General features: G+C 44.9%; 1 protein-coding gene and 1 long non-coding RNA gene across 9 annotated transcripts in view; both read right to left on the reverse strand.

Annotated features, from left to right (window-relative positions):
- Nucleotides 1–456: 456 nt before the first annotated feature.
- LOC115496385 (uncharacterized) overlaps nt 457–26,074 on the reverse strand; it is a 57,227-nt gene continuing 31,609 nt past the window's right edge. The window contains exons 4-5 of one of the 8 annotated variants that reach the window (XM_072933681.1): nt 21,418–21,537; nt 457–5,040 (exon numbers count right to left, since the gene is read on the reverse strand). In XM_072933681.1, coding sequence (XP_072789782.1) covers nt 5,010–5,040; nt 21,418–21,537 — 151 coding nt within the window. In that variant the 3' untranslated portion in view covers nt 457–5,009. The other 7 variants (XM_072933680.1, XM_072933679.1, XM_072933682.1 and 4 more) reach the window with 7 other exon arrangements.
- LOC140684754 (uncharacterized) lies at nt 14,640–19,468 on the reverse strand. Its single transcript, XR_012057500.1, has 2 exons — nt 19,329–19,468; nt 14,640–18,961 (listed from the first exon to the last, which is right to left on the reverse strand). It is a non-coding gene; the product is annotated as an uncharacterized lncRNA (long non-coding RNA).

Consider the following 26,074-nt stretch of genomic DNA (forward strand, 5'->3'; position numbering starts at 1 on the left):
CCAGCTCCCTCAGCCCCTCCTGGGGCTCCATTCCCTTCCCAGCTCCCTCAGCCCCTCCTGGGGCTCCATTCCCTTCCCAGCTCCCTCAGTCCCTCCTGGGGCTCCATTCCCTTCCCAGCTCCGTTCCCTGGACACACTTCTGCCCTTCCAGGTCCTTCCACAGCCGAGGGTGCAGAGCTGGGCTGTGGAGGTGCCAGCACAGGGGACAGTCCCTGCCGGACCCTCCTGATGCCAGCAGTGCAGCGAGCAATGGGCCAGTGTGACATCTACTGTGGCCTAGCAAAGAAGAAAGGGAAATTAATAAAAGGTAAAATAGTTAAAGGATAAGGAACAAGAGTGAATAAGGTGAACTGATTCACTAACAAACCAGAAAGGTTTCTGAAAAGTCAAGTATGAAAATTGCTACAGTCCACAACCAGGTTAGCCAAGATCCACACAGTAAACCACACAATGGCCTTGTCAGTGTTACACTGATAATATTTTTAGGACGTTGAACTAGTGCTGAACAATATTCCAGTACGTTGGTCACAAATACACTAATATTTTTATTACGTATCAAGCATGTACATATTCCTTTTTCTCCTTCAAGATAAACACTGGCCACAGTTAGTTAAAAGGAGTTCCCACGAGCCTTCTGTTTGTGCCAGTGCTGTGGGACCCTCCTGGTGTCCATGTACCTGGTTTATAAGACTTGGACAGGACAGATGCAGCAGGCAGGGGAAGGGCAGCAGGCTCCCTCTCAGTGCTGCTGTGTCACCTGACAGAGGTTTGGCTCATTTTCCCCACTCTGTCACCTTCACCATTACACACTTCATTAGGAGGATCCCCGTACAGGTTTCAGTGGCAGTGAGACCCTTAGTGGCTTTCCTTGTGGTTCTCCTGTTCTCACTGCAGGTGATTTTACATATTTTACATATTCTGCCATTTAAAGATCATGCACCAGTCATGTGACAGAAGTATCTCTCACACAGCCTCTGGACTGAGGGCAGAAATGCTCCCACAAGTAATAGAAGACTAAAAAAGAAGTTCTTCCGGAGTGTGATAGTTGTAGGTATCCAGTGAAAGTGGCACTACAATGTTGTTTGTTTCTAGAATTTTAAATGGTCAAAAGGTGGTGCTTCCCACTGATGGTGGCTGAAATCTGTGTGTCACCAGCACGCACTAATCCCCTGAGTGCTTATGGAGAGAACACAGTCACACACGTGCTCACACCCAGAAATGAATGCACGGCTGGATAAAGATATATATTAATATATATAATACATTAATATTAATGTCTATTAATAGGTGTATGTGTACATTTAAGCTTTTGAAAAACCCTGATATAAACTTTAAAATTACAATGTTTTTCAAAAGAAAGATGTAGGAATATTAAAAGGAGTCAGTTTATTAGTATCTAGAGTGCATGGGTTCAGATATCTCAGCCTTTAAGAACTTCAAAATTCAAACTCTTGGAGGCAAAAATCTAGCCTGGGGATGGCCTTGATCTAATAAGTAGGGCATCTACTCAAGTGTCAGGAGTCCAGGCTGGGACTGTTTGAGGGAAAGTCAGTAGGAAACGTTGAGGGGATTGTTTTTTTGGCTTCAGTCTCACCCCTCAGTCGGTATTGATCTGCATTATGGCTTTGTACGAGTTTTTTTTCATTCTTTGATCTTAATTTTTTTTCTCTCCCATCTATCATCTGCCTTATCTGCAGATACAGAGAACTGTTGAGAGCTCTACTTACCATTCTTTTGTGTGTTAAGTACTGAGACATAAATTTTGGTCAAGCCATGTGATACTGTCTTAGCAATAGTAACATACTGGCAAGTAATGAACAAGCGACAAGCAGTTTATTTATCCCTAGGGTCTTTTCAAAATTGAAGAGGAATTTAGGACTTAATAAAAACTAGATATTCTAAGAGTGCACTCTGTTTCTGATGACTCATATCAAATCCTGCATTAACATTATAAATTTTATAAACAGTAGTATCAGAAATTCCTTACTGTAAGCTGTACATTTTCCTTTTTATGAAACTTGTGGTTCTAGGCAGTAAGACATTTACTCAAATTATTCTTGTTTTTAAGACTCCTCTAAATTACCCCAAATCATCTCAAACCCAACTGAGATGCAATTGTAATTTGAATTTCAAGTTCTTTTGAATTTCAAGCTGTAAGACACAAGACCTGGAATACCAGGTTACAGACTGCTGGAGGGAACAAGGGCACAGAAAATGGCAAATTAGTTATTTGAACGTCTAAGTGGGGTTTTTGCATTTATAAAGGCCACTAACTATCCAGAGAACCATGAATAGTACTGCAGTACTTAGCTTCAGGCTCTTCCTAAAGTTTCATGTGACAAAAAGCACAGAATTTTCCTCTCCCCTAACTCTAAAAAAATTGCTTTTTGTCTTTGTAGTGTTTGTAGTGTTCATAGTATTCTACATGGGAAATAATAGGCACTAAATCCAACAACTAATGGAAAAAAAACATGGGCATGACATGTGAGAAAAATGGATACTGTTTCACACATTGAAACACATTGAAAGTGTAAGTAGAAATGAATAAATGCTATCAAATACCATCAGCTGTTGTTAGCCTGATCCTGACCCATTTCAAGTCAATGGCAAAACCCATCAAATGTCAGTGGCAGCTGTGTCTTTCTTTACTGAGAGATGTTAAAACCTAGGATGTACATCTGTACAGACCAACAGACAGGCCTTTAGCATGTTAGGCTCTTCATGATGGGCCCCTTTACTTCTTTTGTAGATCTTGTGCTGCACACAGTTGTGGTGTTTAAATAGGAGAAGATCCTTTAGTCAGAATGACATGTCAAACACCACTGTACTGTAAATATTCTGTAAACAACTGAGGCAAAAGATAGCATTCTGTGGAACTGGAGACTGCCATTCCATGGGGGGTCTGAGGTGGTCTGTTGGTGGATGGGTTACTGCCAGTATCTCCTGGGCTCTATAAGCCCCTGATTGGTTTTCATCTGTTGGATTTGGCTGTTCCTATTTACCACAGTTGTTCTCAGCCTTGCTGTCTGCTGTATTTTGAACCATTTGTGGTTTAGAAGCAGAGGGAAGAGAAGCATGGACAAAATCTGAGCTGCAAATCTAGTTTGGGATTGTTCTTGAGGCTAAAAAAGAACTGTGGATTTGGAAGTATCATGAGGCAACTGCCATGTTTTGGCAGTAGTGATGAATTACTGCTGCAAGAACAAGGCTTTTAGGGAAGGCACAGAGCAGAGCTGGGTTTGGGCCATAGTTTTAAACCCAGCAAATCAATCCTGGCTTTAGGATAAATAAGTCAGGTTGGTCTGTCTTTTCTTTCTCGGTTTGAACGTGAAACAGTTTGTAAACTGTTCTTATTTAGCCAATACACTGGAATGCAGTGAAATTTAAAGACATGCAATGTTTCTTCAATTTGATGTATAAATAGATTATGGCATTTTCAGCATTCCAGTCTTATGATCAAGTGGAATCCAGATCAGGTTTCATTTAACCTAGTAAAGAAAGAAGTGTGAACGGTTTCAGATAGCTCATGTGGCGTTCAGCAGCATACTCTCTCATATATTTTAAACTCATATTGAGTAAATTGTGATATCAGTATTGGAGAAAATCCACATCTCTTTGATAGACTTGGTATGTCTGAAATCTTTCTGTTTGGCTTGATTTTATTTTAATGGATTTTTCAATAATTCATTGCTGGATTTCCTAGAATCTAGGTTGCTCATTTTCTTGAAAACATCTGCTTTGAACAGTAAGTAATCACTTGGCTTTGTGTGTAAACCATTCTTCAGACTTTCCACCAGCTTTATCAATTACATCTCAGTGTTAAAAGCATGAGTAATGGCAGGGCACTTGTTTTTAATATGTTGTCTAAGCAAAAAAGGGAACATAGACAAACTTCAGAGAGCTTGTCAGATACTTTAAATAAGTACTATGTGGCACAATTTGATCTGTAGTTATAAATCCATTTTCAGGGCTGAGTTCCTAAAGGACTTATATAATACTTGGGGTAGAAGACTAAGAGGAAGTGTGGAGAGGAAAGATGGTCTGTTTTTAAGATGAGAGAGCAGTTACAGAGTAGATATTAAAGCCATTGCAACTCTAAAATAATAATGTTCAGGTGGCCTATTTAAATAGACGTCCCAGGGAGTCCCGATTGTCCGGAGTGGTGGTGTCTGTGCTAACGAGCCATCTGCTTGGTTCAGGTGTGAGGGATGCTCAGGTTCCAAGGGGAATGTGTACCTGCACCCCTCACATTTCATTTCCAGAAGTGCAATATGCTTTCTTCTCCTTTTACTGACAAGCAGGAATTCAAAAAAAGAGATCAGAGCTGGATAAATAAAGGTGTGGGGAAACATGTACATATTTAAGTTCTGAGCAATTTTTGACAGCTCTGTTGCTACCACATCATGCAGGACATGAAACAGCAGTCAGCCAAAACTGGTTCCCTGGCCTTTTTTGTATAAACATGTTTCAGAAAACTTACAGTCTAGATTAGCTCTAACTTTCCTACAAAAGCACAAATGTGAGGTTTGCAGTGGATAGTGGATTGATGGACTTCCTGTCTCCACATGGAATCTGTATGCAAAATATATAGCAAAAAAATAGTATTTCTGTAGCTAATTCTTGCTTTTCTCATCCAACTGTACAGCTATCAATGTCTGTCACTGCATCTACTGAAATACTCATGCTGCCAGGCACTAAAATGATGTGGTGAATATAAACCTAAATTCTCTTCGTGTAAATCTCTGCTTTTCTGCTGTTACTTTTGTTTTCAAACTTACATAAGTAGTTCTGCTGAAATCCACTAAAATAGAATCATCAGAAATGGAGAGCTTGCTAAGCAAAACAAAAAGTGTTTCGGGGAGACAAATAATAGTTGTTTACGAAGACCTGTATTTTGTATTGTTATTATTATTTTATAATTGAGCACTTCCATTACAAATATGAATAAAAGGCACAACTTATCCTTTAATGCTGAAGAAGTGATCTCAGTGTGTATCAGGTCTGCAAATTCAAACCATTTTCAGAGGTCTGGTTTGGGGGCTGAGAAAAAAGGGAAAAGAGAACTTTTGAGGAAGTGAATTTACTTGACATTTGTCAAGTAAACTGATGGAAATGCTACAAACTATTGGGTTAAATGAAAAATACCACAATAATTAAATTACACTACTAGGATTCCCAAAGTAATTACCTGTTTCATGGCAAGCCCTAACAGATTCTCCATGAGAAGTCTGATGAGTGGAATTGTCCTGTAGGTGTTAAATGGTGTGGGAACACTTTAGTAATGCATTGCAAAGAGGTGATGTACTCAGCATCATCATTTGGAGCATTTTTTCCTCAGTTGCACTATAAATAATTCCATATGGATAAAAATTAGTTCATGAATTCTGCAAGTTAAGACTAGGAATTTTCTCTTCAGGGGCTTGTATTCTATTAAGACATCTGAAAGTTATTAAAAGCTCTCAACATGGAATTGTCCCCATGAAGTGGAGCTGTGGTCTCTGTAGACTAGTCAGGACATAGATGATCCCTCCAAAAGAAGGGGAGGGGGATTGTTGGGTGTTTTTCCAACCACAGTCCCACTTGCTGTTGTTTGCATGAACCTGGCAGCACCTGAAGGGAACTCGTGGATGTTCAGGTGTTTTTTGCACACTTTGCAGCAAGTGTGGTGTGGCAGCTGCCAGGTCAGGGTGGGGAAGGATCTGCACAAAATGCAGCAGATGCAAACCAGACAGAGGAACAGCAGAACTGGGCTTCGGCTTTCTCTCAGTAAATAAATAAATACTTTTATTCAGTATTAAGTCATAACCAATTTTTAAATGATGCAGTCCTACAAAGAAAGTATCAGCTGAAGAAAGAGGGAATAGGGTTTTTTGTGATTTTCTTGGTCTTCTGGCTGTGTTATGCTGCCATACAAAAGCCACTCAGTTCCTCGCCTTTCCCCCTCAGTGAGACATCAGAAGATTTCAGATCTTACTATGAATTGAGCACTGTCTAGATCAGAGATGTCCTGGGTTTTTAAGTTTCAAGACATTTCTCCACCTAATTAACTCGGAGCTGATTTTTTCCATCTCACCTGGTGCCTGGATCAAGGGCAGAGTCAGCAGTGAGCTGACATGCCCTGTGACAGGAGGTGGCACGGCGCTGCCCAGGGAGGGCACGCAGGTCTGACAGCAGCTTGCCTTCTGCCGGGGGCTGTTTGCCTGAGACCTGTGTGGGCCAGCCCCAGCAGCCCCCATGGCTAGCAGCTGATGGAACGCTGGCGTGGCTGAGCCAGTGCAAAGGGCTGGGCACAAGGTGAGAGCTGCGTGGAAGTTTGCTGAAGGAAAGCATGTAGGCTCTGAGAAAATATCCCTGTCGGAGGTGGAGACTGGGGTGATGGCCATGTTCCTGCTCTTCTCTGCCTGGCTGAGGGGACTGTGGCAAGCAGCTCCTGAAGCCACAGCAGGGCCTGCTTTGTGCTCTGACAGTGACATGTGCCTCTCTGTGTCAGGGTGGCACTCAGGGCGAGCCTGCCCAGGCACAGCCTGCTCTGCCTGCCAGGGAGTCACATCAGCCAGGTCTGTGGGAGTGCACATAGGTCAGAACAAGCCAGAGGAAGAAAAATGATGTGGAAGCATATTTCAGCATTATGTGCTGAAATACAGTGTGGTTTTATTCTACGTAGCTCAATATCACAGTTAACCTGTGCAAATATTTCTGTGTTTACTCATGTGGGAAAAGACTTTTATAATGGTAAGTAAATACCTAGTAGGATAGATTTAGCATGTGGGAAGGCTCACAGTGAGCTTTGTAAGAATGTGAAGGTTGAGTAATACCAATGTACACACAAGCAGCAGAAAGGGGGTAGTTTTTTTTTTTTTTTTTTAAAGTTAAATTTCTGCACACAGGCATGCTGTTCAGATTAGCATGGCAGTACATGCAGAATTTATTTGAAATTTCTCTTTTCTGGAACACATACATTTAAATATCTTTTCCTAGGGCACAATGCATAAGGAAATACCTGTTTTCATCCAGTGTACTTCCCAGAACCAGGCCTTAAACACCATTTTTCACCCCATTGTTAAAAGAAATATGCCAGCTCTTCTGTATCATGAACTGTTTCTGGAGTGCTGCTTTTGTGAAGGGTACACAGACACATCTCAGCTTCTGTTGAAATGTAATTAACAGGTGGATTTTAGGCAAATTTTGTGGAAGTTCTCCAAGCTTTATAAATAATACCTCCTAGGTTTTTCAGACAATAAAACTGAAAACTAATATGGAAATTATTCCCCTTTACTCAGAACTTCAGACCCAGTCAGTGCCCAAAGTAAAATCTGAGGTTTCTTGATCTCCTGCCTAGTCCTGAGAACACTGAGCAGTGCCCTGTGTAAGCTCACTTGAGGATATTTTGCAGTGTATGATGCATGTTGCATTAGTCTGTTGTTTCTGCATGTTTTTGCAGATGAATGTAGGATATGGGGTGAAAAAGTGATTTTGAATGTTAAATGACTAAAGGATTTTCAAGCCTTTACTTCTTGATGGTGTTTCTCAGACAAGGGAAACAAGGTTCTGTTCTGCATGTAGAAGATGTGATGCACAGCAGAAACTTGGAAAGCTGGAGCTGAAGTTGTGCAATGAGAAGAGAGATGCTTTCAGTTCCCTCCCACATTTTCTGTTTATATCTTTCCCTATCAGAATTGCTGTCTCGTTCCCGCTTCCCCCTCTGCGTGCGTGCCAGCAGAAGGAACGTGCTGGGTTCAGTGTGAGATCCTCAGTGGATGGTCAGTGCTGCTGACTGGCACGAGCCACAGGGGCTCCCCAAAGCTGCTGGCCATCAAAGCTCTCGAGCACAGCACTTGCAGGACTGCAAGCCAGAGCTACACACTGCCAGGCGTTTGACATCACAGTGTGCACTGGAGTCACATCAGCTAAAATCACTTTAGGTAGAGCTGGGTACATCTGGAATTTTGCTCCCAAAGACAAGCTGTGAGATGTGAAATAGAGCCAGTGGCAGGAACCTGACAGGGACCTGATTCTGTACAAAGAACCCCAAGTGACAAGTCCATATGGCTTTTCCCTGTGGAATATGGACTGTGGATTGAATCCTCCTATGACTCATAGCACACATGTAGGATCCCTGTAACCCTGTCTTCACTTTGTGAAATTAGAATTTCACTTTGTAAATCATTAGATTTAACACTTTTCAGACTCCTCTTGCTGAAATACTAAAATGAAACCCACACCCCAGTAATGTCTGCTGCCCTTGTTCCACCTGGGCACGCTCTGCTGCAGGGGTTACTGGCACTGGCCAACTCAGCTGTAAAAGAAAAAGCTTTCTCACAGCGTGCTTCTGGTAGGATCATGACTTCTGGACAATCCCTCTTTTTTGAAGTTATGTTTATAGGGAGTAGCACATGGTAAATTAAGACATTTGGAGAGCTGCAAATCCAAAGCTGGGTACTGTACAGCAGTGATGTTCTGGTCTGTAAGCAATCTCACCAAGCAGAATGCTGGTTCACACACTAACAAAAGGGTTTAATGATGCAAGTGATCAGAATCTGATCCATAGTAATGTCACTGCAGGCCTTAACACTTGATTTGACTCAGGGTTCTTCAGGAGGACAGTAAGGAAACAGAAAGGCAGAATATGAGAGGAACTACATGGTGAAAGAGTGCACAGTGAGGGTTCTTTCCTGCAGCTGCTGAAGCCCGCTTTTCTCTCATAACAGTCATTCTTTTAAAAAAACAAACTGAGAGAAGTGAAGATTTATTGCCTACTCCTTTGATGCCATGGTCTGCTGAAGCATGGAGAATGGTCATAAGAAGTGGGTTTAGTGTTCTTTTGTGGTAAGTTACAAATGGCACCAAGAATGAGGAAATGTGTCTAATCCTTGCATGGACATCAATTGAATCAGTGGTATCGAGTGAGTTTCTTCATCCCATTGCATCACAGTGACTCCATTTTTGAAATCAGGTTGATGAGTATCAAGTATTGTTCATTGTTTGAGATCTGCAGTTATAAAATATGAGCAGCATAGGCAGGGTCAGGATGCCAGATGCCCCACATGCAGCTCTGGGGTCCTGGCCTGTGGCAGGAGCTGTGTGCTGCCCAGATGGTTATCCAATAGCCCACAGGAGTTGCCAAGTAGCCACTGGAGATTATGAAAAATCTACTACTCAGAATTAAAAACTGTGGAAAGATCCAAGTTCGCCACAAGACCTCTCCCAAGGCTTCCTTATAATTCCTTGTTTGGGGAACATTTTAAATTCATTACCAACATATTTTTATGTTGCTAATTCCCAGAGCCCTATTCAAGTCTTATGCATCAAAAAGGGTAATTGTGTTATCCAAGTAGGTCTTCAGAAATTGACTTCTATCTTTGATAGGTAATAGCTGCAGTCACCTGTAGGTGTTTGGGTTTGGCATCAATATAAAAATCTATTTATGCATTCAGCACTTACCTAGATACTGTGTAGTTTACAGTGAGCAAAGGTGTTCAATATGGAGTGTGATCCTTTGGATATTGCCTAAGGAATTGCATTTAAAGTTATGCTTGACCCATGCCAATCCTGAGCAATTCCCACCCTTATGGAAATCTCTGGGTGATATGACATTTGTTTTCTGTAATCCAGGATGTGCCTTTTTAACCATAACCTTTTTTTGCACACATATGTATGCCTCTAAAATTGTCTGGTTCTGTCTGACAAACATAAGAAATTTTCAGAATTATATTCATTTTGGGGGCATGCACTTATATCTTGGACAAGACTAAATTTATAAGTCTTGAGGGTGCAAGGTATGGCTTTCATCCTAAATTTAATTTAATTTTCAGTTCTGTTGAAAAATGTTCTGTACTGATTTCAAAGTCATAGGGCATGTTAGCTGGATGGCTAAAATTTCTAGAGAAAAAGGGTATTATAGTGAGCTCATGGGCACCCTGTGCCCCCCTTCCCCTGGGACCTTGTGACTCTGATCAAGATAACCATGGACTCTCCTTTCTGCCCCAACAGGGTTGGTGGAGAGCCAGGAAAGCCCACCCTGTCCACAACCTATATAGACCCCTGACATTTCCTGTTCTCTCTCTTTTGCCCCGCTCTCCACATGGACACCACAGAATAAAGAGAGCTGAACCAGCCATACCCTGGGGTGAGAGCCTCTTTTGAATACCTATACCCCTCTCCTGATATCCCTCCCCTCACAGCCCCTTATCTCTGAGCTAGTCGGATTCTTCGGGGGCTGCGTGAGGGGGGGAAACTACAAAAGGGGGTTGTGTATTTATAAGGATAACAGTAATATTCAGAGCGACATCCGTAAGGGTTATAAAAATAATTAAAAGAGTTGAGTTTAAGAATTAATACATGACCACACAGAATAACAAGTGAGGAGAAGGAAAACGCAATTCCTCTGTTATGCTGTCCTCTCCCTCATAGCCTGGCAGGGTTGGACACCAGACTGGATCCTTTTCTGTAAACAGAATACCTCTTCTGCTCCCAGGTGAGCAGACACCAGTGAGAATGGGCACTGAGATCTTGCAGTCCCTCATAAACAGTCTGGTTTCACTAGGGAACGTTTATGTTTCTGGCAGTACATGCTGCAAGCCTGGCTGTCTCATGCTGTGGGAAAAGCAGTGTGCTTGTTCTCCTCTGCATTCTTACCTGAGCTTGCCGGTGCCTGTTTGTTCCCTGCAGTTTGCTCTCCGTCCAGGCCAGCCCTCCATCCCTTCCTGTGGAGCAGGGCCCTGGGTCCTGCTTTGCAATGCACGGGAACTGGCACGGGGATAAGATCACGCTGGTTCTGTTCTCTGACCTGAAGGAATGTAAACTTGCTGACCTCATATATCTGCTGACGTTGGCAGATGCTCTTACTCACACCACCTTGTAATTCAGCATTATGCTTACTCCTCACACTGTACAAGTGGTGCCGTGAGATGTCATTGGTGTGAGATGCCACCATTCCATGAAGCAGAAAAGCAAATTCCTCAGGTAGGCTGACCAAGGTGAGGGATAGCCCCGAGGAGGCACTGAGTCCCTCATTCCCTAGCAGGCCCATGAGAAGGAACCTGGCTACTGTGTTATTTTGTGCAGACAATGCCTCAGAAGCTACAGTGTGATGGGCAACAGAGTCTCTAAGCCCACCACCTGAGTCCAGGTGAGCTGTGGGGAAATCCTCTTGAACATTGAGACACCAGGCACCTGCCTCCATAGCTTTCTCCCTGCAGGTGTGGGAGCCCACATGGAAGGTGCCTCATTAATTCCTTTTGGAACATATTCATTACTGGTGTGACTTCCACGCAGAAGTCTGTTGTCAGCAAACCTCACAAGTGTGCAAACTGCATCTGCTATCTTACCTGAAACCTGTCTTCTCCACGCTCTGTTGCAGCTCAGGTTGGCCACAGAGGCAAATCTGTGACATTCCAGTTGAACATGGTTCAACATGAAGGTGACATGACCCCCTGTTCCACTGGGGCAGAGCAGGGTTTCTGAATAGGATCCAGCTCTGAGCAATGCATGGAAGGAGCAGACCGTCCCCTACAAAACTGCAGTTGCTGCTGAGGAAGTGAGAAGTTGGCACTAATCTCTTATCATATATCCTCCTTTTCTCCTATAAAAGGGGGGGCTGGAGCACCACATTTCTGTGTCATTAGGGAATATGTCTGCATTGTGCTATACATTATTTAGCTTTACTTTAATTTCAGAAGCTGTAGCAATATGGGTCCTGATTTACATCTGTGGTAGGTTTAGTAGGAAGAAGAAGCAAACAACTGTTCTTGACATTTTAAGTGCTTTTTAGCAATCTTACTTTCCAGACAAATCGACATTACTTTGAAAGCTACCGTGGAAATTCACAAATGATAATATAGCCAAAGACAATTATAAACATGTAAAATGAACAAAAGTGGTGTTTTCTAAACATGAGTCTAAGGGCTGAACACTGGTTCTCCATCATATGTATTCCAAAAGATCCATGGATGTGCTATAAAGAGTAAATCTGTATATATAGCAAAAATGTTAAAATAAGTCATAGTTACGTGCAAAACTTACACTTCTCTTTTAAGGATGACTGGCTGAGAGCCTTATCTCCCCAGGAGCAGTTACCAGCTCCAGTGAGGATAGATGTGGGAACAGGGGGACCTGAAGTCAGGTCCAATTCTTGTTTCCTTATTCTAGCAAAGAACCTTCTTAGAACAGTAAGAAAAAGCTCTTTATTCCTGCAAAACTTGTGGCATTATCCCCTGTAACCTTCCTGAGGGTGGGGAGTCACTGCCAGAACCTTTGCACAGCTTCCCTCTGAGGAGTCATCACAAGCCCTGGCATTTCTCAATGCAGAACCAAGTTACACCCTGCTTCAGAATGCAAAGGGTTATTGCTGCAGGAATAAATCTTCTTTCTGAGAAAGAGAGGCATAGAATGAAGCAGGGAAATGGAAAGGTTTAGTCTTGTTCCTGCTGCAAATGCTTGAAATGCACAAGACTGAATTATCTAGGGAGCATGTCAAGGGTCTGAAAAACCAGGCAGTTTTAATTAATGGCTCCTGTTCAGCTGTCAGAATCCAGTGGGTCTGCTCACAAGACATAGTGATGACAGATCAACCTCCACTGACATCCTGTGTAGATGCCTTTAGAGTAGTAAAACATACATTTAAAAATTTATACTTAGGCATGTGCACAAAACTTGAAGGCTTTCACAGGTGCTCAGATTTGTATCTCAATTACAGATTCCCTTCAGTGAGGCATGCAATTTAAATCCCCAAACCAAGTCAAACATGACACAAAAATGATTAATTATTGAACAAAATCGTATCATCATGACCATCTGTGGATAAAAAGAAGAGGGGAGTTTCACCACTGCAAATACAAAATTCACAGTTGTAAGACCTGGAGTGAGCTTGGAGCTTTTCTCATTAGCCAGAGGAGTCATGGATTTTGGAATCACTACAATGACTTAACATGGCTTTGGGTGCCATCATTTTGCTTTGCAGTGACAGAGACTTCTGCAGGAGAAAAATGTGGAATCCCAACCTAAAATCTCCCATTGCAGAGGTAATGTCTTTAACCTCATATGGAGCCCAGCCTGGCCACCTGCTCAGGAATGCAGCTGAAATGCAGAAGTGACAGCAAGCCAACCCTTTCCCTGCAGGTGTGCCAACAGGGACAACTGCTAGGGTTTTCTGAGGGGAGCTCAGAGCTCCCTTTGGTAAGGAACCTCTGTTTCCTACGGGATACACGCATGGCACATGCAGGGCAGCAGTTCTGTCTGACCAGAACTCTGCGCTGTCCCAGAGGCAGCGGGCGAGCTGTGCTCCTGTCTGTGGTGCACAGTGGGTGCAGCTGAGAGCAGCAGCTCTGAGCTGTCTGTACCCCCTCTCTGCAGACGCCCTCCTGCTTTGAGGGAGGTTCTTGTTCAGAGAAGGTTCCCTGAAAGACCTTTGCTTTGTAAGAGAAAATAAATGTACTCTGGCCAGCCTGGGGACCCCTGATTTTAGGAGAAGCCATAGTAGACCTTTGGGAAACAGCCTTCACCTGTGTTCTGTGGGCTGTGGATGAGAGGCTGTGTGCCTCTGACGATGTGCAGAGAGATGTGCAATAACACCCTCGCAGGGAAACACAGCAGAGAGCACTTCCAGCAACAGGCTAAGGGCACCAAGCTGGGCATTCTCTCTCTGCTGAGCAGCTCTTATCTCCATGGCTTTCTCAGGGACAGGAACTACGCGTGACTTGCACCTCAGCTGAGTACGTAGCCAGTGGGAAAAGCACTCCTGGCAACAAAGAGAAAGCAAGAAAGTGAAAAGTGACAGAAATAGCCCTTCAGGTTAGCACTTGTCTCCATATCACCCCGAGAGTGAATTCGTATGTCCTCCGATGATCCATTCAGTGAGATCCTCACTGGGTTTCCCTGTGCACACACTGGCCCTGTGTGAGCACCTCTTGTGCAGCTGCTGGCAGATTTTGGAGGCTCTGAACTCATGACCAAAAATAGGTGGGTCTGGTTTCCCTAGCCATCATGTTCAGTGTTACACATGCCATGATGATGAAGCACTGTAAATCATGAGTCTGCTCACATTCACTGATAAACCAGTCATGCAGAAGGTTCCTTGGAGTAGGAATTCAGCAGAAGGCATTTCACATCTGTCAGAAATAATTCAAGGGTGTGGAATGACTAATTGGGAACTGCATGAATAATCAAGACTTCATTTTCAGCAAGACAAAGCCATGAACTTTTGTCTGGCACATCAGTAAGGAATATGTTCCCTTTGTTAAGGCCCATGTTCTGGGGACTAATGCTAGCAAAAATACCTGGAGGGATTTTTGTGATGATCAGAGTGTCCACTTTTAAAGTGCAGCTTGTAACTCTAGCTAAAGGACAGAGCTATTTGAGAAGCAGATGATGCTATGTAAACCTTAAAAATAAAGGATTAAACTGAAAATAAAGACATAAAATTTGAGAGTAGAATAAAAAAAATGGAAAATTAAATCAGCCTAAGCTGAGGTTTTTAATATTAAGCAAGGACTCAGATCTTTCCCTTGGCCAAGTCTAAAAACCAACCACTGGTCTGCCAACCACTACTGGTCCCCACTTGTATGGAAATGAGGAGCTGGGCTTCCTTTTTTTTTTTCCTGGACTGCAGAACAAGCAACAATAGGAGTTGGGCTGGTGTGAGGTTTTGATTTGCTGTGCCATCTAAGAACAACGATGAGAAAGGGAGAGATGGGATCATTTTCAATCTGGCCTGTGCCAGCTTCAGAGCCCAGGCACCCTCCAGGGTCAGCTGAGGCCCTCAGCTTGTTCCATCAGAGCTCCCAGGTACTGCATCCCTGCACACAGAGCTGTCTGGCCCAAGAGCTCCGAGAGCTGTAAATACTGGCAGCACTCGGGGATTGGAGACTTGGCAAATGTGATAAATGGCAGGAGAAGCTTTAAAGCTGAGCACAGCCTGGAAGAAAGCTTGTGAACTCTGGTCACAGGTTATAGAACAGACAAAAGCATGACAAACAAGGGATATGGCTGGATTTCTATGTGTACTGAAGTCCAGAGATTGTCACTACAGATAAGGTATTTCCAGAACAATTTTTCTTCATACAAATTGTAAAATACCTCCCAAAAGTACTGGTTAGGTGACAGAATCTGCTCTTTCAAGGACAGGGCTAGGGCTAAAATCATCATGACCACAACTTGCCAGCACATCATATAACCTGATCCCATGTGAATCACACGGTGAGTGGGAGCTCCAAGAGCTGAGTCCATGAACAAAGCATGTCTTGGAGCAAGGTGAGGAATGAAGAGGCGTGTGCTGGAAGGTGTGGCAGGTATGTGTGAGCTGTTAATGACCATGCTGAAGAAATCCTGGTGATGCAGAGGTGAAGGAGTCCAAGAACTGGAGGAGTCCAGAACCCATGCTGTAGGATCAGCTGAAGGATGGATCTGCATCCATAGCAGCTGCCGCAGGTTCATGGAAATGCTGTTCAGCAGCAACACTTCTGAATCTCACACTAGCAGCAGGTATGGGCCTGCACTGGCATTATCTTAATTTTCAAAGACTTTATCATGCTTTTCAGAGCCATCCTATCTTACATTTGAGAATTCACTGGATAGGGCATTCCATGGCTACTACCACTGTTCTCTGAACCAGCCTCTCTGAAGGTGACCTCCTCCACTTACAAGTGAGGAAAGGCAGAAAATGAGAGTTTAATGGGTGGAACTCTAGATGGAGCATGGATAAACCCGAGAAGTTTAATAGATGAAAAGTGGCAAAACCACAGCCTAGCTGAAATTTGCAAAGCTGAAATGCAAAAAACTTAAGTTCTGCAACTTGAAAAGTACGGAGTCTGTCTATTTGTGAGTCAAAACTGTGGCAGGACCTGACCCTGCCTGCTCAGCCCTGCAGCTGAGGTTCCCTTTCTCCATGTTACAGGCTTCAGCTGTAGCACAGCAAAGGGACCTGCACCATCCTGACATGAACACTGCTCTGCCTGCCCCCTCTGCCTCACTGCAAAGAGTGCCTCTGAATTATGGGTGGGCAACATTCACCAAAATGGATTTCCCCAGAAAGTTTGGTGCCATTCACCTTATTTGCTCCAAGGACTTTCTCAACCCCCTTGAGGTCCCATGCCACTGGGGAGGGCTCTAACAAGATACCTGGAACAAGGTACACCTTGCTGGGGAAGTGACCTGTGGGCTTAAGTGACCTGGCAGTTGTCCCGCCCAGGCTTCACCTGCAGCTCCTTCAGCCAAAGGAAGGATGGGATCAGGCTGCTGGCCGAACAGCACGGTCCTGGCCCTGTGTCCAACCAACACTACATGACCAGGCATGCCACCAACAAACATTCCTAGGAGTTCTAGGCAGGAGATATGCCATGTCCATCTCAATTTTTGATATTTTTCCACCCTAAACACTTGGCTAGGTGATTGTTGTTTGGCTTTTTAAATTTTTCTGTGTGGTAACTGAAGATGTTTACTACCAGGCAGTTTTGTTTCCCTAAGGGCAGCAGCCTCAGCTCCTGAAAGCAGGCAGCTTCAGCGGCTGTACCGGGCATCTACTGATCTCAGGCCTTGTTCTTTCACCTGTCTTGTCACTGACCTGTGTCTGCTGGTGCTTAGGGATTTGAATATACGATGCCAACAGCCCTCCCCTCTGAGGAGGTGCAAAGGAAACACCAGACTTGATTTCTAGTTGTCTCTGTTCACATTTTGTACTGGAAATTCACTGATAACCATTCAAGCATGAAATGCAGTGATTGTTTGGAAGGTGGCCAGAAAACCCTGACATTCTGGGAGCAAGCTATCTTTCTGCAGTTTGTCTAGCAGAGAGGCAATGTGTTTCAATAAATTTTTTCTCCCTATAGCCTGAGGTGATGCTGATTGCTTCAAGTCATAAGCAGCGAAATCTCAGGGCTATGAAACCCTCCAAGCCAGGAGTGGCACCTGTGTTAATAAAGAAAGACACAGAGTTTGTTTCTGACCCATTTCCATGTCATAGGGTATTATAATTCTGTGCTGTGAAGTTGAATCTAGACATGGTTAAGACATGGTTAATGGTGGAGTGAGGCAGCTGGGTGCTCACTGCAGGAGGAGGAGGAGGCTGGTAGGGCAGGGGCAGCTTGGGGCCCACCAGCAGGTTTGGCTTTATCTCAGCTGTCACTGTGAACTCTTCAACCCCCGTGCTGAAGGGCTGAACATGTTCAACAGCTCCACATTTGTCTTTTCTCTCACAGACTTTGTCTTCCAAAAATTCTGACTGCTAAGGGCCACAGCCAAGCTGGAAGCCCACTGTCCCCTGGGAACTCCAGCTGGGGAGAGGGCTCTCTCCATTCCCAGGGAGGGCAGGTGCCCGCTGTCCCCTGGGAGCTCTGGGCCAGCTGTGCAGGGCTGTGCTGGCACAGGTGGGATCAGCTGCTGGACTCAGCAGACACTGAGCATATTTGCCCAAGGATTAAACAAGGTAAGCCTCTGGGCTTGTCCATCCCCCATTTAGGGGGCCCAGTCCCTTTACCTTTCTCTGTCCACAGGGTATTTAAAAGCTGGTATTTAAAGGCCCTGGTCCCCTCAGGAGGACATCTCGGGCTGGCAGGACGTGCTGTGGCCACACTGCCCCTGCTGAGCCCCTTGTCCTGCTGCTTTGGTCAGGCACGGCCACTGGCGTCTGGTGGCTGCTCAGCTTTACTTTGAGGTATTTAAACTTGGCAAAGTGGCTTTTTTTAGGTCCATGTGCATGATCAGGTGGTCACCTGTGTCAATATGTTTATTCACAGATCCTAGCTGCTTTCAGGGACCAGCCTTCTCTAAACATAATTAGGGCTATTTAAGTAGTTGCTCGCAATTACCTGTCTGTTCACACAAAACACCATGAATTCCCTCACTGAGAAAAACTCCAGGTGGCACGAGGGTGAAAAGCAACAAGGACTTTGCTGTTGAGTGCCTCAAATATTTCTATGATCCTACTGTCAATGGATGTTTACTTCTGAAGAGCTGGTCCAGGATCAGAGCTGAAACTCTGCAGAGCAGCATGGCCAGCCCTGTCATGAGCACAGGCAAGATCTCCTGTGCCAGATGACCCAGGGCAGAAGGAAAGAAAAGACAGCAAGGAAAACAGGGGTCGTAATAATTATGTTGTACTGCAGGGAAAAAAAGAACTTGTCATCTGGCTAAGAAAGCAAATTCCACTGGATCCTAAATTTCCTACCTATCTCCACGGAACACCTTCTGTCAAGTGCTGCCAATACCTGAGCCTTCTTCCATGCTTCTTTCTTTTAAAGGTCAAAGTCAAAAGGTGACTTTGAGGTGGCTGCATCTATTTGCCTTTTTTTCCCTTGAAGCAAACAACTAGTAAAATTCCCTGGCGTATTTTTCTTCTGTCTGAAGTTTCTTTCCTCCATTGCCCTCCTCCATAAAATCAGACCCCTTTTCACACATGGGTGAACCTAGAAAATCATTTAGAGTGGGAAGCACGTGAACCACTTCAGTGAACATCAGGTAATTGTATATTAGAGGCCTTTTGGAAGGTCATCTATTTCTGGGTAATTTTTCCAGCTACTTTCTTTGTGAACTGAAGCTTGCTGGGACTATGTGAAGAACAGGGTGGCTTTACACACATCTCCAGCTCCCTGGCCCTGTGAATTGCCCTCCCTGATCACTGTGTGGTCCCTTTGATGTTTTCTTTCCAAGATGCCCATCTCCATGTGTCACCTGTTGTGCCACGTTTGTATCATTCACCTGTGTCCTGGGAACAGCTGAGGTTTTCAAACACACTGCCCATTAGATTCTACACTTGTCTGAAAAAGGCTGACTTCTCATTTGCAATGGGATATGAAAAACAACCTGAAAATCATGAGACACACAAACAGACACAAAAACACACAGAGCACTGGAGTGCTGGTGAACCTGCCTGTCCGTGGTTGCTCCTGGTGCTGTTCTCCTATGACAAGGATTCCAGGTGGGCTCATGCTGCAGCTTTACCTTCTCAGCATCATAAATTTGGGTACTATTCCTAACAAACCAATAAACTTTGTGATAATAAATAAGAAACTAAAACATTAATTTAAATGATCTGACAAGTATTACAACCACAAGATGGTCACATAATCCAAATTTCTATTCAAAACCAGACAATAAATATTAAGCAACACTAAAGAAATTTTATGTTCTTTAGTAATGCAATTTCAACTACAGAAGTAAATAAATTTGGTTTATACTAAGAGTGGAAGCACAGAGAGACTTCTCTAGATAAAATTTCTAAGAGATTTAAATTTCCTAAACTGATCTTGTTTTCTGAAAAATAACCCAGAATGGAGAAGAGAACAATGACACTTAGGGTGTACATTCATTAAAGTAAAAGCTTTTTTAAAGTTGCAAACCTGGCAATCAAGGTCCTGATTTGTCCTCCTGGGAATGCAAGTACAGTCAGCTCCCAGTCCCAGATTCCTAACTGCTGCTGCAGACACTGCCCAGGTTCTGCCAAGTTTGCCTGTGCAGGGTTCTGTTCCCGAGGCTGCATTCCTAGGTTCTGACAACAGCCACCACACAGCTCCAAACATGGCAGCGCTCACAGTCAGACACGTGCAGAGAGGCATGTGAAGAGGCAGGAATAGCTGAAATTTTAATTAAGGAAAACGTAAGTGACATATCTATTTGAGAAAGTGATGGTTGTGCAGTGCAAGTGCATCAGAGCCAACCTGCAGAGCTGCAACCTTTGCTGCAGGAGAGCAGGAGTCCAGCTCTGCTCCCATGCCTCATAATTCTTTACTAGTTATTGCAGTTAGTGTTTGGAATGCACTTCACTGTGGAAGCAGCAAAGCCCCATTATATTTTACAGGAAAGAAACATTGATGTGACTCTGTTAAAGAGACCAAAAGGCATTTTGTGGATTTTTGGATTTGCCTAAGTCCTGTATATTTGTATTTCTTGATACTACTGCAGAGTATAGGAGATGTTAACAGCTGTGCCCTGGCACCAGCACTGGCCCTGGCAGTCTGTGCCAAGGTCATGGCCAGTAGCCCCAGAGTGCCGGTCAGCACCTCACTGACCCTGCACTGAACTGTACTCTCACCGCCACACAACATTAATTCTGACTTATCCATGAAAATGAACAATTTTCCAATGGCAGAATGGACACAAATTGGTGATCTTGGCAAGCTCCAACCAGGTGAAAGCTGACCTCGTTACAGTCTTGTGAGCACAAAGGAACGCCTCAGCCGCTCTTCTGACGTGTAACGGGGCCATAAAGCAGCTCTGACCCCCTGGCACTGCCAGAAAACCCTACACTAACGTGTCTTCAATCACTCTAGGCTGAGCTTGTCGTGAGTCTCTGATCTCGGCATGTTACTCATTCCAACGCAGACTCTAGGGCTAACCACAGCAGAGAGAAAAGCAGCTGAGGACACAAAACACTAGAATCATTTTAAGCATTCACTACTAAAATACTTCATAAATTAAAAACGCTGTCAGCATTTACACTAAAATCAAAAGCATCCCTAGTTTTAGGCTTTGTTTTATATTTCATGCTGAGTTCAACAATAAATATTCAATCACAAGAACTTAGTTTGAAAGTTCAGCAACTTTTCAGACCGCCCAAAGAGAGTTTAAAATGGGGCCTTTCCCAGCAGCCAGACGTGCAGAGGGGCTGTGTGGAATGTGGACTGGCAGCGCCACCACAGAGCCTTCCTGTGGCAAGGGGGCTATAGGCGCATGAATGCAAGAATGAGCCAAGGTCGAGGTTTGCTGTGCTGGCTGTTCTCACCCACCGAGGGCCCAGCCCCTGCAGCTCTGCAGAACCTCCCTGCCAGCCCTGCACAGGGCAACACACACCCAGAGGCCTCATGTGGCAACATCCAGAGGGCTGGAGCCCTTCATCCCTGGTCAGGGATGGCTGCTCTGCTGCCCAGGCACCCCTCAAAGCCCCTCTGCAGAAGCTGCAAGCCCCCCCACGCACTGTGGATGGGAGAAATATCTGAGCTCAGCGGGGCTTGAGGCACTTCAGCACCAGTTTTGCTTGTTAATTAATGTTAATTACTGCTCCCCATCCCCAGAAAGCAGCAGCGCTTCACTTCCAGGTGAGCCAGCAAGAGGATGCACCACATTTGGTGGGTGGGACATGGGCATGGGGAACGTGGGCCCAAGGGAAGCGGGCACTGTCACAGATGGGACACAGGCACTGCTTTGGCTGGGACATTGGCCCACGGAACGGGAATGTGGGTACCACTGCAGATGAGTCATGGGCATGTGCCCACTGCTTTCTTAGTCATTGTAAAGACCTTCAGGACCAGAAGGTCTCATCCAGAATACCAAAGAGCAAATCTCCACACTTTCCTGCAGTAGTTAAATATTTTCTTTATTTATCAGAGCAATATCCTTCAAAAATCAAAAGCTCAGGTCCTTCCTCCCCCGCTGCAGAGCTCATGTGATACCAGCAACACCCAGAACCAGTGACTCCTCTGCAGCACTCACCCACACCATGGCCATACTCCCAGGGCTGGTGAAGCAGGCTCCCAGGGCTGGAGAGCGAGTCTTTGGGAAGTGTCGTCAGTCAGAAGTGAGTGTACCTGTCTTACACGTTTGCTGACCCCCCTGAAATGAGAGATGAAATTAAACTCATTAAACAATTCAAAGCAAGGACTAAAAAACATTACTCCAATGAAGAATACCTGCATTTAAAAGAAATGATACAAGTATTATCAGCTGAAGAGGCTGCTGTCTCTTCCAGAACATGCTGCTGCTGACAAGACCTTAACATGTCAGCTGGTATTACCACTAACACCTGAGACAGCAAACAAGAGCTAATCCTTACACCCTTCTTGTGCTAATGACTGCAGGAGATAACTGGTGTCCCTGGCAAGTGTCCCATTTAATTCAATTAACTCCAGCCAAGCCCTGTTGATTGCACTGGCAGTGTCAGAGAAAGCCAGAAGCCAGATCTGGAGTCAGATGGCAAAACCAAGGCAGTCTCCACCAACCCTCTGTGGCCCAGTCCCCAGCAGCCAATCCCACAGGTAACAACTGACCTGGCATCCACAGCAGCTTCCACAAAAGGCTGTGGAAAAGCACCATTTTTTCCTGAAAATGATCATCCTTTTTTTTTCTCAGAAAACGCAGGCAACTTATTTCATTGTATGTTTTGCTTATTTATTCTGAAATGCTAGATTACGTCTTGGTTTAAGCAGTAGTTTCATAGTGTTCCCACCCCCTTCCACGGGTCCAAGCCATGGGAAGATCATGTTTCTCCCAACACAAGGCAGATGTTTGCCAGCTGATCTAGGGGCACACAGAGCTGCTGGCCCTTCAGGAGAACCTGACACTTGCAGAGATTGAGGTGTCTGAGGTATGAACTGAAACATTCTGATAAATATGAAAAATAGACTAACCATGAAAAATTAATCTGCAGGAACAACTGGTATATCCCCTCAGTTGATACAATGTCCAGGTCTGTTTGATAGTAAAAAAATATTTTCCAAACATTTTCTTTTCCTTTTGAACATTCTTCGGCCATGAGCTTCAACAGGCAGTGATGTATCTGCCAACTCACATTATTCAGTTAAGAAGTTTTGAAATAGAAACAGAGATGCAGAGAAGATTCCTTGGTGGCACTTTTGCAATGTAAGTCTGGGGTAGCAGGTAAAATCCTGAGATGCCTGTACACTGCCAACATAAATAGAAAGTGTATTTAAAGACGGGAGATTATCCATTCCTTGACAGGGCTGTCATACGTACTCTGTTGCCAGGTCTTAGTTTTATTTGAAGGTCAGTCCAGCACAAATAATGCCCAGAAAAGCTCTTCTGCTGGAAAACAAAGCCTTCAAACCTTCAAAAGGAGCTGTAACCATCAGCTTGGACAGTCTCAGAAGCAGCATGAACCAGTGGAGATTTCTGAAGCTTCTCAGAGTTTCTTTGTGGAAAACTCACTATGGCATTCCAGTCATCCTCCAGCCTTTCTGTATCCTCCAGGATGGCTGAGAGCACAACAGGGAAGCTCAAACAGTTAACATGTCACTGTGTTGCACCTACAAATCCACTGGAGAACAACAATTATCTTCAAATCAAGCTCAGCTGCTCTATGTCAGCAACTGGCTTCCAAGTCAGAAAGCTTGTGTTGTGGGTCCGCTCATTAACATTAAATACATGTTTAAATAAACTTCTACATCCTATGGACATTTTTCCCATGCCGTGGCTCCATTAAATAAAAGTGCTGAGCTCCTGGTACGGATGTTGCCACTCATCTCCCATTTGTTCCCATCTGTGTTTGGTATTCTCCAGAAAAGAACCAACCTCCCCACTGTGCTCCAAACCCAACTGTGCCCAGGTGTTTCCAGGCAGCCCAGGCTGCTCTGTCAGGCACCACTTTTACCCCTGTACAAGATGCATGAGGAACAACATGGGGAGAGCAGAGCTGTGCAGAAACACCTGCAAGCAGAAGAATGCTGCAAAGTGCAGCCATAGCTGGAATTCCCACTGCTGGGAATCCTGGGCAGGCTGAGCTCAGTGCTGCTGCAGCTCAGAGCACCCGGCTGACTCAGACCATGCCAGCACAAGTGGCACAGAGCTGACCACGCTTCCTAGTGTCTCCCAGAAAGCCACAGGTGGCCACTGCCTACAGAACACTCCAGTGCTTCCTTGCTGCTTGCAGGGTGCATGTCTATGGCATCCTGCAATTAGCAGCCTCCCCCCTTCAGACCCCCAACAGGACGGTGCTGAGCCTTTTCTTTTGCCAGGTGGGGTGTCAGCCAAGGGGAAATTGTGCCTCATGAGGCCTGGCGCCCACATGAGCCGTGTGTGTGGCAGCAGTGGAACAGCAATTAAAAAAAAAAAAAAAAAACATATAAAAACCCCAGGGCCTTTCAAAGCATTTCCAAATGCTGCCTCAATTTCCCTGCTGGGTGTCAGGTTCTAGGAAGCAGCCACCCACACAAAGCAGCTGTGGAGCCACATCTAAAGCTGCTTCACCTGTGGTACAGAAAGAGCTGACAATGGCATTAGCATGAAACTAAAATTAGAGGCTAATTGGGTTCTGCAAAGTCACAGAAATTGATGACAGCTCAGCAATTAACATCCCTGAATTTTCTTGACTAAAATAAACCTAAAATCTGCTCCCATTCATGCTTCTCCCTGCTCCATGAGCAAGCGCTGTGGTAGCCTGGCACCTCTGCCAGGGCTTGTGGGGTTCCCAGCGGTTACTGGGGCAGGCATAGGTCTGGGAAGAGACTGTGTATCTGCAAATCAGCATCATGTCACAAAAATGGGATGTGATATTGTCAGGGCGTGGGAACCATCACCAGTGCATGAACACACACAAGACACCATCCAACAGAAACCGTGAGAGGCAATGGCGCGGTGTCACCCGGACCTTCATGCAGCTATGTCTGGCAGTGATGCCTGACCACTGCTGCTGCTGCTCCAAGCGAAAGAGGGAGATACCAACATCAAAAAGTGAGGCACTAAAAGCATCTGCTCAGGATGTCAGAGTGGGACACAGGCCCAGCCCTATCAGTACTTCTTGTAAGTGAATTGGAACACCTTCTGTTAAGGTGGGCAATAACACCAAGGCATGTGAACCTTTCACTGGACCTCCCTGGGATGCATCACACATTTGGGGCACAGAAAAACACACCCTATTTAACTGTAGATGTTATTTTCAAGTTGAATGGGTTGTTGTCCAAGATTCATAGTGAGAGACCAAATGCACTGCCATTACAACTGCAGGCAGCAATTGCTCTGCCTTAGACAATGTGTTGAAGACTTGCTGTGCAGGATTTGCCCACGTACAGCCTCTTTCAGGCTTACTGTGCATGTGTGCTGTGTGTGCCCATCTGGTTGTGCTGTGCTCATCTGCAATTTGTGCAAGAGTTCTATGGTCTCATTTTTAGTTCATTGTTTTGTACGACATTTGGAGTTTCTGATCCATAAAAGCATCTGATGGTGGTACTTTGGGAAAAGCCATAGCATGCTTCTGCCTCCACTCACAACTGAAGGCTCTGCTGACAGAGCTGTGCTTCCAAAGCCAGCCCATCTTCTGTTCCTTCCTTCAGCACCTGGGTTGAGTTTGCTGTGGCCAGCAATTTCATCTGCACTCTCTGGTCCAGATGTTGCCTGTGGCTCTTTATGAGAATCTCCCAGTTCTGCTGTGACCCATGAGGCAAGGAAGGGACATGGTACAAGGCCTGCTCCTCACCTCAGCTGTGATGAAGACTAGGTCAGGGCTGGACCCCCTGCTGCTCCTGCTCACAGAGGGTAACTCACTGCCATCACCACACAGCTCACTGCAGTCACTTGCTCCAAACTCCTCCTCCCTTCTCCTACACTTGCTGCAGGCACGAAATGTTCCCAGGCTCCTGCAGCCATGCCTGGGGCATGCCAAGTCCATATGCTGCTGTCCCTTCCACACACATTTCCAAAGAGCAAACAGATTCACTCCTTGGAGATCCACTTCTCTGTCCATAGTTCATCAAGCAGAAAGAACAAACCTGGCCAAGACGGCCACAAAACCATGTCACTGTTTAGAAAGGCTTCACTTGACACCCAAAGATATCAAATATATTATTTTGGGGTAAAGTAGTATAACCAGTCCTATTTCCAGTGCAACACGCCTAACTTTTTCTTAAGTAAATCGCTTTTGTACTCATTTGGTTTAAAACTCTTGGTGTACCAGGAAGAAAAATGTCTGCATGTGTATATACTACAGACATCCATTCCTTCCACCATTTATATCAGTATTTCAGGCTACAATCAGAGCACTCTTGGCTTAGTTCTAAAACTCAGCCCACAGACTATGAGCAAACAAGTTTCTGCATTACCAGTCCATAGCTCACAGCTGTCCCTGGCTGTCCCAGGCTGTCCCAGGCAGTTAACCCTGTTGGAGATGTCTGCTCCGTGCTGGCTTTGAGGGGACCACAATGTTCCACTGTTGCTGTCCGTGGGCAGAGGGGCAGGGGGCTGGAGCCCCTCTCTGTGGCCTCCATGCCCCCCTCTGCAGATGCCATCCCCAGGAGCATCGTCACGGGAGCTGAGGGCTTCACTAACAGCTGGCTGCAAAATACAGACTGTGAACAGAATGGATTTTAAGTGCCAGATCTTTTATTAACTGATGCTCCCAGCTGATGGTGAGTTCATATTT

Source organism: Taeniopygia guttata, chromosome 9 (assembly GCF_048771995.1).
Source record: "Taeniopygia guttata chromosome 9, bTaeGut7.mat, whole genome shotgun sequence".
Lineage (NCBI taxonomy): Eukaryota > Metazoa > Chordata > Aves > Passeriformes > Estrildidae > Taeniopygia > Taeniopygia guttata.